The sequence below is a fragment of the Phalacrocorax aristotelis genome, chromosome 15, assembly GCF_949628215.1.
Source record: "Phalacrocorax aristotelis chromosome 15, bGulAri2.1, whole genome shotgun sequence".
Lineage (NCBI taxonomy): Eukaryota > Metazoa > Chordata > Aves > Suliformes > Phalacrocoracidae > Phalacrocorax > Phalacrocorax aristotelis.
In genome coordinates, this window is record NC_134290.1 from 6,878,024 (window position 1) to 6,892,745 (window position 14,722).

Consider the following 14,722-nt stretch of genomic DNA (forward strand, 5'->3'; position numbering starts at 1 on the left):
CGCTCTCTCTGTGAACCCTTTCCAGCCCACGACCTTCCCCCGAGCAAGACCTCGGCCACGGCGCAGACCGGCAGCCACCTGCAGTGCCTCTCGGTCCACTGCACGGACGACGTGGGCGAGGCGAAGGGCCGGACTGCGGTGCCGACGTGGAGGTCCCTGCACTCGGACATCTCCAACAGATTTGGGACTTTTGTGGCTGCCCTGACTTGAACAAAAGAAATTATTTTTTTTCTCTTTTTAATTTCAAAGGGCCGCTACTGCTAGGTGGACTATTTTTCTAGGTTGGTACCTGCTTAGTGGCATATGGACTGGAAAGGGTTAATTTAAAGTAAACCTCAACTTTTTTTTAATCTTCTGCCACAGTATGTTACCAGTGTTAACCCTTCTGCAGTTAGCACACTTTTGCTTAAGATTTTCCTGCTAGACCACTTTTTCCCATTATTCTGTAACCTTGGCATACATTTATAGATGAGGCCTTTTCCTTTTTCATCTCAGCGTATGTCCAAGTCACGTATGTCATAATAAGACAAAGATCCTCCTCCTCCTCCTCCTCCTTTTCTTCCTCATTTGCTTTGTTTTCCTTTCTTTTTTTTTTTTTGTTTTGTTTTGTTTTGTTCAGTGCTTATTACAATGGTGATCCTGAAGAACAGCAGTTCAGGAATAAACGCCGGTTAAAGTGAAATGGTCATCATTATATTATATGTTATATTGACACCCAGCTTTTGCCAGTCACATACAAACCAAACAGTTAATGCTCTGTTGAATATTCAGGCAATGAGCCTGCCCTTTTTTGAGAAAATTATGTTCTGTTATTAATAACGTTCAGCCTTGTTTGCTCTCTGCCTCCCCCTGCAAGGCGAGGACACTCGTTCCTGTATTTACCTTGCTGAAGCCCGGAGACAGAGCTCTGCCATGAATGGGCTGGTTCAGACACAGCCGGGGAAGGTATAGAGAAGTTTTTCTAAATAAGTCTAACAGGAAGTTTGCTTAATAAGTCAGAGTCATTATCTCCTCCAACGAACGCCCAGGCTCCCTCTCTCCTTGCAAGGAGGAGTTGGGGGTGCTCCCCAGCGTGGCCGCAGCCTCCTGGTCCTGGTGATGCTCCCACAGTTCCTACTTTATAACTGCTGGAGAAAAAAGTTGCCCAGAGCCACTGCGTGCCTCCTGCGTGCGCTTTCCCACAGTGCCGTGTCCTGGCGCTGGAGCCAGTGCCCACGGCTGGGGCTGGGTCCATCGCCAGCTGTGGCCAGTGTCCCCGAAGCCCTGCCAGGTGCCAGTGCCGCACCCTGCCCATTTTGCACCCATTTTTAGCTGCAGGAAGGCGCTGTTGATGCAGGGTCCAGCGTCCCGTACACTTGCCTGCAGGGTGCCCTGGCTCCCGCCATGGCTGTCTCGGTGCAGTGGCAGCGGTGGGGGGATAGCCCAGGCAGGCAGATACGGGAGGCTCTATGCCCAAGGTCAGCGTTTCCTAATCTGCCAGGGCAGGGAGACCCCGCCTTAGACCTGCCTGAACTCACTCAAGGCCCCATTTTTGTCAGGCATTGAAGAACAGTGTTACTGGATGCACACAATAAAAGGAAAACCATACTTTCCTGCTCGTGATAGATAATACTTATTTGAGAAGAAAGTTGGAAACAAACCAGATAAAAACACGACTGACACGATGATCCGACACTCCTGTGGTTTTACGTAACACTGTCCATTATTTGTGTATCCTCTTGAGTACAGGAGTGTGAGCCGTCCCACCCTGCTCAGGCCAGCTCACTTTCCTCTGCTCCCTGAAGCTTAATAATATCACCAGAGATTTAGGTTTTAGCTGTGAAATAAAGGTCGGCCTCTCTAGGGTTATTTATTACTTCTGTCGAGAATTCACAAAATGTGTCCCTCCTCAAGGGATGGAGTTTGAAGACTGCTTTGTATGTTATCTTCAATGATTGTGCTGGGCCTTTAATTATTTTGAAGTAATGTTCTCAGTAGGCACCAATGGAGAGGAAATTCTGCCTAAAATGCCGATGGCACAGGGTGGTCTGAAATCCTCACTCTCGGTCACGTGTGGCTTCAGAGAGACTCGCAGTGTTTGGAAATGTTATTTGAATGTGCTCTTATTAACCATGCATGGATTGATTTCCTCTTATGGGTCTGGTCAGTGACTTGACTTTGGATAAATTTGGATAGTCTTGAACCTTGATTTTCAATATTATTTTACTTTTTACTGAAGCTGGAGCTGCCACAAGGATGAGGATTTTTGCCCATCCTGGAGCAGTTGGCTGTGGAGCTGCCTCATGCCTGCTTGGTTTGGAACAAAAGGATGGGATGTTTTGTACCTCCTGCGGGGGCGTGTGCCACCAAAAGCTTGGAGCTCTCCCCTGTACATGCAATAAAATATCACAGTGCCCAGCAAAATATTTCCTGGTAGAATAATAATGGTTGGCCCCAGCTCTGGCAGATGCCTCTTTGCCTGTGATTTCTTAAGTCCCACTCCTTTAAACTTGTTTAACTTTAAATCCTGTCTAGCAAAGCACTTGGGAGCTGCTGAGCTGAGGGGGGTTGTGTGCCTGCCGGAGCAGGGGCGAGCACTGTCATGGTGTATTCAGTCCGCAGCTCTCTCCCTGTCCTGGCAGCTCCTACCTGTCCCACATGGGTGGGTCTTGGAGTAACCCCAGCGAAACACATGCCTAGACATATGATATCGTGCTTCAGCACTTGCAGCTGAAAATTTAGGAAGAGTTCATGGTCCGGTGGCATTCCTGTACCGGAGTGCAGCCCCAGTGGCTTACTTCTTTGTTTTTAGCTTTTCCTGCTGCATTCAAAAGAACAGGTTTTTCAGGCTTCCTGAGGTCAGGGATGCACACCCTGTGCTACCAGGAAGAGACCTTTCAGTGAACGCTGCATCAAACATTTCAGATCTCTTTTAAAGAGAAATCCTCCTATAAGTAGAAATGCAGTGACTCAGTTGGTCCACCCACCCTTTTTGTCTGGTTTGATCTCTGCAACAAGCTTCTCCCCTGGAGTTGTTCTCATCCACTTGGAACTTACTTTTTCACTTGCTTGTAGAAATACAAAGTAGAAGCAATTCCTTAAAACCCGGTGGAATCCTAACAGTTTTAAATCCTATGAAATGAAGAGGATGGGCTAGACTGAAGCCAGGGGACGTGTCTTCAGCTGCCGAGCTGTACAGCATGGCAGTGCGGGAGCTGTGGCACGCAGCCGCCGCTGGGTCTGCTCCCGCATGGCTGGCACTGCTGGGCCCATGAGGCGGATGCAGTGGGAGGACGGAATTTTTAGATGCTGAGGAGTTCAAAACAGTGGTTGACTGCCTTCTGGGCCTGATTGCCCATGTAGTTTTGCTGAATAATATGGTGACATGCAATCCTTTTGCTAACCTCCTTTCCATTCGCTCTTGCTTATTTAAGTGACATTATCAACTGAGCAAAAGGAGATGTGGGTTCTGCTTGGGGCAGCTGTTAGCAACGCCAGGACCGACCTGTGCTTTTATGGTTTCTTTGCTTTTTGCCAAAGATGAGAACAGAAACGGTACATATGACTGACCAGGACAAGCACCACTTCATGCTCGTAACCTGGTGTATTTGGTACTGACAGCATATGCACAAGGCTAGAACTTTGTTGCAAAGCTTGTGTTGCCTGCAGTACTTTCATTGTACTAATTTTCTCCAGTAATTTGACACTGAATGCACTGATTATTTTTTTAACATATATAAAATCCCAGCATAGCCCTACGTGGTAAGAACTGAGATGATATAATTTTCTCAATAATAATACTTCCAGCTGAAGCATGTTTGAGAGCTGTAGGTGAAAGCCTGTTGTGGCAAGAGATAAGTTGCACTCTTTTGTGGAGAGGGAAACTGAGGCACAGACGGCATCAGCCTGAGCTGGGTCGAAGGCACATCAGCGGCAGAGCTGAGCTGTACCCGAGGTCTGACCTCTGCTCACAGCCCTCATTGTTGAGCCGCACGGCTCGAGGCTTGTTTCCTTTGGAGGATGAGCTGGTGCAACAGAGGGTGAAATTTTATGAGCTGCGTGTTCCCCAAATGACTGAGTTAGAGCCAGAATAACATAAACTCACACCTGCTTGTCCTAAAGGGCTTCCAGACGGGGGGACGTTATACCAAGAAGTCAGACCTGTGATAAAAGTGCCATTAAGATATGTTCAATTTTTGCTTTGTATTGTGAAGAACAGCTAAAATGTGGCTTCACGTTTGTTTTGGAGACTTCTCCTTGCCTTGCCTGGCGTTTTCAGTTCTCCCACGCAGCCCTGTGCCCCAGCTGCCAGGTAGGGGCGAGCCTGGACGTCACTGACCTCCTGACCCAGCTCGCTGACTCCATTGGTATTTGTTAAAAAGAACTCTGCACCTAGTCTTCAAGTTAAAACGTAGTAGCAAACTGAGCAAAATCTCTCTTGCATTTAAATTGGGAGGAGCGATAAAATATCTCTTTGCCAAAAAAAGGAAAGAGTAGGCCTTATTTATTAAATACTCTTGCGAATTGTCTCCAGATCACTTTTTCCTAGGGTTGCTAGGTCTCTGCTATTCTAGCTCGGTTGTTAGAGCATCAGTGAGAGAGAGTTTAGACTCATTTTTATTTAGTTATGGTGACTTTCATCAAATAGGTAAGGATTTCATTGTGTGGTTAGGGTGGAAGGGAACAAGTGTCAGAATTACGTCATCTGGGTCATTTAGCTAACTGTTTCAGATACTCTATGTCTACGTGGTGATTCTGAGGCTGGCCGGCCTTCCCAAACCAGGAATCAGTACGAGGCTTCCAGGCACCAACAGTAAGGCAAAATGTTCCCACCTTGCGTAAGGAGGGAAGGGGAAAGGTGAGCACAGGTCAGTGAAACGCGCCGGCTGCTGGGAGGGCGGGAGGACGGGGCGGGGTGGGTGGGGAAACGCAGGCAGAAACAAAACTGGTGAATTTTGATTATTTTTGTTAAGCTGCAGTGTAAGGTTTTCTCAACTACTAGATTCACAGCTGTTCAATGGATGGTGTGTAAGAGCATAACCCATTTTTATAGAATTGTTTCTCCTTTATTGCTTAAGGCTAATGGAGGAAATAGTCTAATTTTGTCTCAGAAATTCTCTATTAAAATTGTTGGTTTGAGTCCATCCGCTCATAGATTCTGACTGATGAAACTGCAGGCTGTGATTTCCGGCAGTTATAACTTTATCACTATTCACTACCCAAGAATATTACAGCTTTAAAACAGCCTTAAGCAAAAGGATGTTATTTCTTTGTACTAAATTTGGTTCATGGAAAAGAAAAAAAAAAACTCAAAACACTGGTAATCCGTACTGCATAGCAAACTCTTCTGAAAAATGTTATTGCACATGTAAAATATGAAAACTTGACTCTGCTGTGTGTTAGGCAATCCAGTAATCTTTTTTTTTTTTTTTTTTTTTTTATTCTTGTTAAATTCATTTCTTAAATGCTTGGTTGGAAGACTGTGACAATAGCTCATGAAACTGAGTGTTATTTTTCTTTCTTTTTTTTAAATATGTAAAGTGCAGTCTTCTGTATTCATGCATATTGTACATATCTGTATATGTTTTACTGAGCAACTAAATAACAATAAATATGATGTTAATGGTGGCTATTGTATACTTCATACTATGTTTGTTGATTTTTGTAATAAGTCCTTTTTTCCCAAACATGTGAAGTGAAATGATACTATTCACTTACAGGTAAACTCCGGGGTTTGTGATGATCGGTACAAATTTTGCCCATGATCTGGGGACATCGTCCCTAGCAGCTGCCTTCCCTCGCTGCTCGGGCTCTCGCGCAGAGCTGATGACTACGGGAAGGTGTGGGGACGCAGTTTGCTCCTGGTGCGCCGAGGCTTTGCAGATTCCGCTCTGCTGCAGCACGGTGACCTGCTCCGGCAGCCTGGCGGCGCGGGTCCCCGGGAGCTCCTGGTGCAGCCCCGCAGCCGCATCCAGCCCCTCCTGGGTCAGACGGTGACGGACACGGAGGTCGCAAAGGTTGGAACTAACTGGAGCGATTAGAAATGTCTTTTTAGCTAAAGTCACTTCTCCTGTGATATAACAGAGCAGATCCAGGAGGCTGCTGAGCTACCCCGTCTGCGTAAATGGGGCTCGATGAGGGAAGATAAACCTCCCCAGGAACAGCAGCTGAATGTTGAGGAGGCTCCTCCCCGGGTTCAGAGGATCCTCAGTCCAGGAGGACGTTCCTCCTGACCTTATCATAAGCTGGAGTGCTAGATCTCCCACAGCACCTCTTCTGGGAAGATTTTTGAGCTGAATGCTGTGAAGAGCATGCCTAGAGCTCTTACCAAGCTTCTTAAAAAGTCCCTTCATCTCTGTTACTCAAATTTCAAACTCTTAAGCCTTTCACATTCCTGCGAGTTGTCCAAGGAGTCCTTCGGGAGAAAAGTCGTATGGTATTTTCCAAAGCAAAAAAAAAAAGGTGCGCAATAGGCCAGGCAATGTTCAAACACGTTGTTTTCGTATCTTTCATACTCGCAGCCAACACGGCAGCGGTGCTTCCATCTGTTCAGCAGGTGCGGGGGCGCAGAAAGCTGCCGCGCGCTTGCAGCACAGCGCCGCGGTGTCTGGTGCGCAGCGCAACGGTGAGCCGCCGCCTCGCCCGCACAGCCGCTGAGCCGTGCCCGCACCTCGGCAGCGGCTCCGCACGCTGAATTCCGTGTCTAGGAGCTCTCACGTACTGCATCAAAACGTACGCAAAGTACCAAGACCTTGTATTCCATCCGATCCCTCCGCATTTTTTTGTAACACTGAAAGCAGAAATGGAAAGATGAAGCTCTTCTGAGAGATGTTTCAAGTCAGCTGAGGGAGAAAGCTTTGCTTAATTTTCAAACCACGCTTTTAATATTCTTGAAGGGACAAAACTATGTATGGAAGAGAAGTGTAATCTGCTTTAAAGATGTGAGCTCACCTTGTTATGTTGGCTAGGTATAGAGCTAGTGGCCAGAAATTTGTTAACTTTGGCTATAAAAAGCTATTTTGTTTTGAAACAGTCTCTCTTATTAAATTTGGTAATTATATGTTAGATACTTTATAACTCTAGCTTTAAAAATAAGTAACTTGCTTACTTTTTTTCTGTATGCAACTCCTCTGAGAAGTAAATCTATTTTCACAGCTTTTTGTTCCTTGCTGTGTAAGTAGCATGCATGTTTTTCCCCAACTTTCAGCTCAAAAAGACTGAAATAATTGAAGTTACTTTTTCAGTACTAGTGTTTTTTTAAGTTTGGGCTTCTTTTTGATCCTGAGAGAGAAATCAAAGCTGCGTTCCTGGCAGCTGTGCAATTCCTTCTTCGCAGTGAATACCCACAGAAGATGTGACCTTCCCCTCTCCCTGTACAGCCACCAGTTCCCCTGTGGGACCGGTGCCCAGTTTGGTGGCAGGGAGCTTCTGGTATTCCTCGTTCCCACTGATGGCTCCCGCCCCCTCTCCAGCCCATCCCCAGAGACACTTGCGGGATGGCGACCCCGCACGTCGAGACCATTGGGACCCTCCCAGCTGCTCGGTGTTTGAGACAGTCGGTGCAGCTTCAGTCTCAGCCACTTTGCCCAGATGCTGTCTTGGGATTCTGTGGGCTGTCCTGCTCACCTCAGTGTGTCCTCTCTCTGTTGCAGCATTTCTCTTTGTCCTCTTGTCACCTGTGGCTCTGGAGCTTGTCTGGAGGGGACAGACCTCCCTGCAGCGCCGCCGTGGCTGGAGCTGCCTGGCAGCTGGCTGGGCCGTGAGAGTGGCTGCTGTGGGGCAGCTCCCCAGAGCCTGCCCCCCAGCCTGCGTAACACAGCGCTGCGCCTTTTATTGCCCTAGTTATTCCAGTAAAGCTGGCCATGAGCTCTCTTAACAGTTGGATTCACGTGGCTCCTCTGGTGTGCAATGGCCGTTTCTCGACAGCCAGAGCTGCTTGTGGAGAAAAGGCTCCTTTTGCAGCTGGCAGCAGCCACAGCTGCCCCTCCAGCACCAGCAATGCTCCTCTCCCAGCACCTGCCTCCGAAAAGCCAGCAGGAGCTCGCTGTTCGCTGTGCGTCATGTTAACAGATGAAAATAAACTGATTGATCTTTGATTTCCTACTCTTTTTGCTGGCTTTACTTGTCGGTAAAGTTTGTGGCCTCTGGTGATGCTGCCACGGTGCTTGCTTACCCCGAACGCTTGCCTTCGTGCCCGGTGCTCTGTGCTCAAGAGGCTCGTTTCTGGTCTGTGTCAGTGTTAAGCAGGGATTATAGTTTATTAACTAAAGAAAAGCAAGTAGTTGGTCAGAGAGCTTTTATAGTTCTTGCTCTCCTAATCGTCATTCCGTGTGCCCTGAGACTGTGCCGAGAGTTGAAATCTGGCTGTAGCTGCGTCTCTTTTCCCAAGCCATTTAACTGATTTAATTATGTCCTTTGAGTTATTTTCTGCACGAGACTTTGGCATTCCTGTCACGGAGGAGACTCTATAAATATGTATTGTATGTTCAGCAGTCAGGGATCCATTGGCAGCGCAGCTGGATCCCGTGTGCCGAGATCTGCCCGGCCGCTCCGCAGCCGCCCGGCCGCGCCGGCAGCTGGGCACACACGTAGCCATGCGGCAGCCTGGGCAGCTCTGCCCCTGCATCACCAGCGTGCGTGGTTTTCAGCGGGGCGGCTGCGAGCGTGGCAGAGCACTCAGGACAGCTCCCAGATGGGGTTGGCCATTAGGAGTGAGAAGCCATTTGCCTGCGGAGCCTCCCTTCCGAACCTCTCGGGCGGAGGCAGGAACATGTGCGTCCAAGTCATGGCAGAGCTGCACATGGCAAAGAGGGGCAGAAACATGTGCTGTGTTGCTCTTTGCTGTTTGCGGGCTTCTGTGTGTGACTCAGGGTCATTCAAACCCCCTTTTCCCAAGTTGTTGTCTGTACTAGCTGCTCACAGACTGCTGCTGGATTTATGAGAGTATGGCTAAAGGCCTCGCTTTCTCTGCAAACCAAAGTAAATAAACACAGGAATGAAAATTTGGGTCAATGACATCCTTTTGGCTAGGAAACTTGTTAGAAAATGGAATTATGATGGGTTTCTTTTAATATGAATTGACTATTTCCAAAAGTCTCCAAGTTACATGCCGGAAGCGGTTACTTTCTTGCCTGGTGACAAGGAGTTTGTAGCCTCCCCAGTAGTTTTAGCTTTATGGCCAATAACTTCACATATATTTTGCTTGTAAAATGTTTGAAAACGCTTTGCTCAGGTAAGCTCTGTAACATTTACCCGATGGACAGAGGTGGAAATAGAGGAGTTCTGAGCTGTTCTTCTTTCTGAGACATTGCCAGAGCTTATTAATGATAGTACAGGAAGTGGAGGTGACAAGATCTGAAGAAAATCATTTAGGTCATCTTTGGTTAATTAGTGCGGGATTGCTCCCTGTTCTCTAATTCCCAAAGCTCTGACCAGCACATCTAAAACTGACAGAGTGGGAGGGGGTCTTAACCTTTTAGTTAAAAAAAATAAAACCAACTAACCAACCCTTTGTCCCCAGCTGTAGAGTGGGGGCAACGTTTGAAGTGATGGAAGGGGAAAAGAGCCCACTGGCTGTTCAGGCTGTGTTGGGATCACACCGCCGTTTTTGCAGCACTTGCAGACAGACAGCAGCGGGTTTGTGCATCTGCAGCGCCCAGGTGGGTGGGCATGCAGGGAAGCTCCCCGCAGGACCCTGGTGGCCTCTGGTCCTGGGATGGTGCATGGCACGTGGGTGGGATGCGGGATGTGGGAACAGAGGCTCCTTCACGTTCTCACTTGGCCTTGGACACGTAGACACTGCAAGGCCTGTAAGCTATCGCTTAGCCTCATTATTTCCTGTTATATCTTGCTTATATCACCACCTGTAAAACTGGCACATGGGAAAAACTGTGAGCCCTGGTTAATGTTTGCTGTGTCCTTTTAGGGCCTATTGTTATTAATCTACAGACAAAGAAGCTGTTGAAATGTCTCCCTAAATTTGATGCTAAAACATTAATTTTAGCCTCCTGCAAGAAAAGTTTGGAGTTATGAGGGCTCATGTCCTGTTGAAACATCCGCAAGAGTTTGTAATGCATCGGGGTTAACTGGCAGAGAATATTCAGTGCTGAGCTTCAGGAGGTGGGAACTTTTCTCAGTTTCCTTTTATCCTCTGCAAAATGCCCCTCTCTCCCTTCCCCCTTTCTCCCCCCACCCCTTTTCTCTTTATAAAGCTGGAATTCTTCCAGACTCTGCTCTGGGCTTGCAAGAAAACTTTACTGTGTAAATTTGCTCTTTGTGTTGGGAGTCCTTTGTTTAAACAGCATTGTGAGCTTGCTGGGGAGGGATGGAAAGAGGGGGAGCTGGGAGGAAGAATTTGAAAAGCCCTGACCCCTGATGAATAAAATCCAGCACATTAACACATTCTTCAATAAATTCATGATTGCAGATAAGGTGGGAGTCCCCAGGGCCGGGCTTTTCATTAACCCCCTGCTGGCTAACCCAAACAGACGGCAGTGTTTTGTTAGCGCGCTAGGACAAGCAGACCCCTTTTGTGGCGGAGGGGCTGAGTGCGCATGGGGAGATCTCCTATAGGAAGCCAGATTACAAAATGGGACTCTATTTCAGAACAAACTCCTTTTGGTTAGTTTGATGAGATTACAGAAGGGAAAAGGCTTTAACAAGGGGCTTATTGAAGCTAAGTAACTGTTCTGAATACAGTGAGGACCAGGGCAGAAAACATATGATTCTCAAGTAAATAGGCGCCTCTACAGTACGGCTAAAACAACAAAGCTGCACATGCTCAGCGTGGTTATTATGTGGCGTGCAGGGATGCTTGGAGGCGTGAACACGTGTGGGTCTCCTGTGATAACCTGCACACGGCATCAGGCGCGTGGCCCAGCACCGCCGGCCAGGGCTGCCGCAGCGGAGACGCATCCCTTCGTGCCGCTTAGCATCCACACACTGCTCTGGCCGGCAAAGCGGGGTTCGTTTGTTCAGTCGTTTGCAACGGGCCGTTTGTCCTCCGGCAGGGTCTGAGTTGTGAGGGTGCCGGTCCAACGCTGCATGTGCGCACGGCCGAGGGCTGGTGGGCCTCACTGCTCCCGGTGCTGCCTCCTGCCCAGGCACGCCTTGGTGTCACCCACAAGCACAACGTGGTGAGCCAGGCTGGTGTCCCTGCTCCTGCTAGAGGATGCTCAGGTCCCCTCCTCGCTGCTGCCGGCGCTCCTGCGCCCCGCCTAGGAGTGCTTGGGCAAGCTTATGTCCATTTGTTCCTGCACCAGGATTACCCTTTTTCTTGAGTCACCGCTTTTCCTAGTATTCATCTACCCCATGCGTTTGTACGAAAGAGCTGTGTCCCTTCTCAGCCGCTGCTGTGGGGCACCAGGAGAGCTGGGCTGTTAGCCCCTGCACAGAGGCCAGCGCTGCACCCCTGTGCCCTGGCACCCCTCTTTGCACCTGCTGTGCCTCAAAGGCACCCCATGAGCAGCCGCCCAGCTGTGGCTGGTGTCCAGGCCAGCTGCACCACGCTGCAGCGTGTTGGTGTTGGAGAGAGGGGCCGGGACACGTGCACTATGTCCGCAGTGTGTGTGTTGTACCTCTTGCAATGTTTTAGGCTTTGGAACCTTATTTGTCCTCCGTTCTGAGTGGAAAGCCTACTTGGGAAATATTTTGCTTTTGTGGAGACCTATCCCCAAAAATGCCTCCCTCCCATACTAGGAAGGTCTTTTGGGTTGTTTATTAGAATATTTGCATTGTTAAATGGTCTGAATTCTGTGGCTTGTGCTCCCAAGTCTTGGTCTGCCCAGCAACTCAGAGTGTCACTCAGCCCAAAGAAATGTGTTTTGGGATGAAACCCAGGAAAATCGTGGTCTCAGGTTCCTGCTGCCTGCCAGTAAGAATTCTGTGCCTTTCTCATGCTGCCATTGCATGAGACTGCCCATCTCCCCGAGAGGTAATGTGTCTGGTGGTAGTCTCCACGCTTTCCACAGAGCAGCTCATGCCCACATCAAGAGGCTCCTGTCCTTTGGGAATAGAACCAGGTATTCTGCATGGGATGCCGGCATACCTGCACACAGAGCCAGCTGCGCTCTGTTGCGCTCCCCTCCGGCGGACGATGGCCACTTGCATGTCCTGCCGGGTGCTGGAGGCGGCACTTCTGCACAAGGGCTCTGCAGTGCTGAAGGCTGGAGGCTGCAGGCAGCATCAGCCCTGGCAACACCTACCTTCTGACTTTGCGGACGTAGCCTTCTTCTAATGCTGCTTTTTGGTGTGCAATTTCAGTTACATATGATACATAATTTCAAGTATTTCCCCTTGCTGCTAACAGAAGCATTTTGTTAATTACCATGGAAAATAATCCCTGTCTTAGAGGAACTGAAGGCGTTCCAGACCTGACTGTGCTCCAGGCCCCATAGGCATTGCATCTCCTCTTGCAAATGCAAGGAAAACACCACACATACGTGGTTGTACCTTCCGAGGGAAAAGAGCGAGGAACGAGCTATGCTTTCCTGCAAGCTCCCTGCCCTGCTCATGGGCAGGCCCATGCGTACAAGAGCCATTCCTGCAGCTCCAGAGAAGCCAGCCTAGCCGCAGGGAGGACCAGCAGGGTGGCAACGCTGTGCGGGGGTGCGAGCGTTTTGGGTCAGGTAGTTCTTGGCTTCCCCTGTGTCATGGTGGGGCTGGGAGATGCTGGATTTGGACTGTGGCAGCGCCTGTGCCCCTGCATGTGCCTGGGAGAGCTTCAGGCTTTGTGCTGTGCTCCTCACCTGCTCTGTTGGCAGCTCTGTGGCGATACTGGGGAAATGGTCGATGATTTGAGCCTGAAATCCATTATAAGCAAATACCATGTCTGCTGTGGCCTTCTCTCCCAGCAGCACTGAGCAAATGTGGCAAGGTCTGCTTTCAGTGTGTTTTAAACTATTTAAATTTCCAAGGTTAATAAAGATAGAGACATGTGTGTTATATTGGTAATTAAATCAAATTATCTCAATTCATGGACCCTCAAGATTCCTTATTCTTGATGTGGTGAGATTAGATGGCTGCTACCCTCAGCTCTGAGATCTCCTTGCATGTAGCGTCATGCTCTGCATGGGTTTCGGCCTGAAATAACCCCAGTGGCTTGTGCCGTGTGTGAATAACCTCCTGAATGTGTTTGCTTTGTAAGCTTGATACACCTTATCGAGGCTCTTGCTTACAAGCCCTAGTGAAGGTAGCCCATTGTGTTGAGAGATTACTGCTGCTTCAATGCAATTTAATATTTTACCATTGCTCCACCTCATTGGCAAAAAGCACCTGGAAGAGGAAATACCCGGTTATTTGGGTACGTAGAAACAGTGGGCTCAGGCTCCAGCTGTGGGTGCCTGTGAATCGCTGCGTGTTTGCCTTGAGCCAGGCTGAGGGGCATTTCCTTCTGAATATCCCAAAAAGCCCTCTCCTGGCTCTGATGTCCTAGAAAAGGGAGTGGGTTTAATGTTTTACACACATGGCTCTGCGGGGCTGACATTTTTGACTGGAAGGAGCAGTCGCAGCTCCTTCCCATGGAAAATCCATCTGTTCCCCTGAATTCCCTGGTGTGTGGGGTCTTGGTGCCGGGGCGGGGGCAACAGCAGAGCCGGTATTATTTGCTGTGCACCCTGCTCGGCTGAGTGACGGTGTGTCGTGCTGGAGTTGGTTAGGAGGGGTCACTCAGGCATGTTTCCCCCCTTCCTTTTCCTTCACTTATTATTTGGGACTTTGCTTTGTAAGAAAAGCCTATTTTTTACATGTTTGGGCTATGTTACTCATTCCCTTTGGCTGTGTTCATGCTCTGCAGAGGGCCGCAGAGCCCCTTGGAAAAGCCCCGAGGGCAGCCGTTGCCGGAGGGACAGAGCCCAGGTGCTGGGGCCGGGCTCATCAGTGGGGGGCTGCAGAAAGCGTCTTTTCACGGTGGAGGTCTAGGTATTAATCCAAAGGCAAGGAGGTTGTGGGGTTTTTTCCTCTGGGATATTTTAAGTCCAGCTCTTTTCAGACATTGGTAAGCCTGCAGCGGGGCTGCAGAGATATGGTTGGAAGGCAGTAGGGGCGTACTTGCTGCCGCCCTAGCTGGCCCAGGACTGCTGAGCCCCACCAAGCCGAATGTGGGCACTGGCTGCAGGAGTGCTGCCCATGCTGGAGATGGTTGCATGGACTCCCAGCCTCAGCCCTGACCGTGCTTGGCTACTGTCTGCTCATCTCAGCAGGATCTTGGTTTCTGTTGGCCTCCCTCTTGGATCGGCAGCGTGTACTGGTGCTGGCAGCCCACGGTGAGGACTGGAGTGTTGTTGCTCTCCATCCTGAGCAGGCTGTTATTGAACAGTCATTAACTGTTGGTAACTGGCCAGTTGCTGGCCTGTCTGGGTGGGTGGTCAGCCCAGGCGCTGCTTCCCAGCTTGCTGGTCCATCCACATGAGGCTGCAGCAGGTCTGCTGTTCGCGTGGCCGGCACATCTCCGGGGAGGGCATCCCGTGCCCTCCACTGCTGGGGCCTGGCAGCTCAGAAGTAACACATGGCCAGAGGACGACACAGGTAGCTTCTGGCCTGACAATGAAGGCATTTTATCTTAATTTGAGCTGTTAAGAAGTATCCCTTTTTCTGTGATTTATGGTGCAAAGATCAGGCCAGGAGACCCACGCAGGTCCAGCGCAGCTCACAGGGAGCATTCCTGGTCAGACCCTGGTGGGGCCGTTACAGCCTGTAAGAGGGCTGGCTTGGCCTTTCAGCACTTTAAAGGCTGTTTGTGTTTGAT

General features: G+C 49.4%; 1 protein-coding gene across 3 annotated transcripts in view; it reads left to right on the top strand.

Moving 5' to 3' along the window:
- The window catches only part of MN1 (MN1 proto-oncogene, transcriptional regulator), a 114,637-nt gene that overhangs the window by 35,519 nt on the left and 64,396 nt on the right, over positions 1 to 14,722 (top strand). Inside the window, exon 2 of one of the 3 annotated variants that reach the window (XM_075110415.1) lies at positions 26 to 5,607. The exons of the other annotated variants lie outside the window; for them this stretch is intronic. Coding sequence (XP_074966516.1) covers positions 26 to 210 — 185 coding nt within the window. The 3' untranslated portion in view covers positions 211 to 5,607. Of the gene's footprint in view, positions 1 to 25; positions 5,608 to 14,722 lie in introns of those variants that run through there. 3 annotated transcript variants of the gene reach the window in all.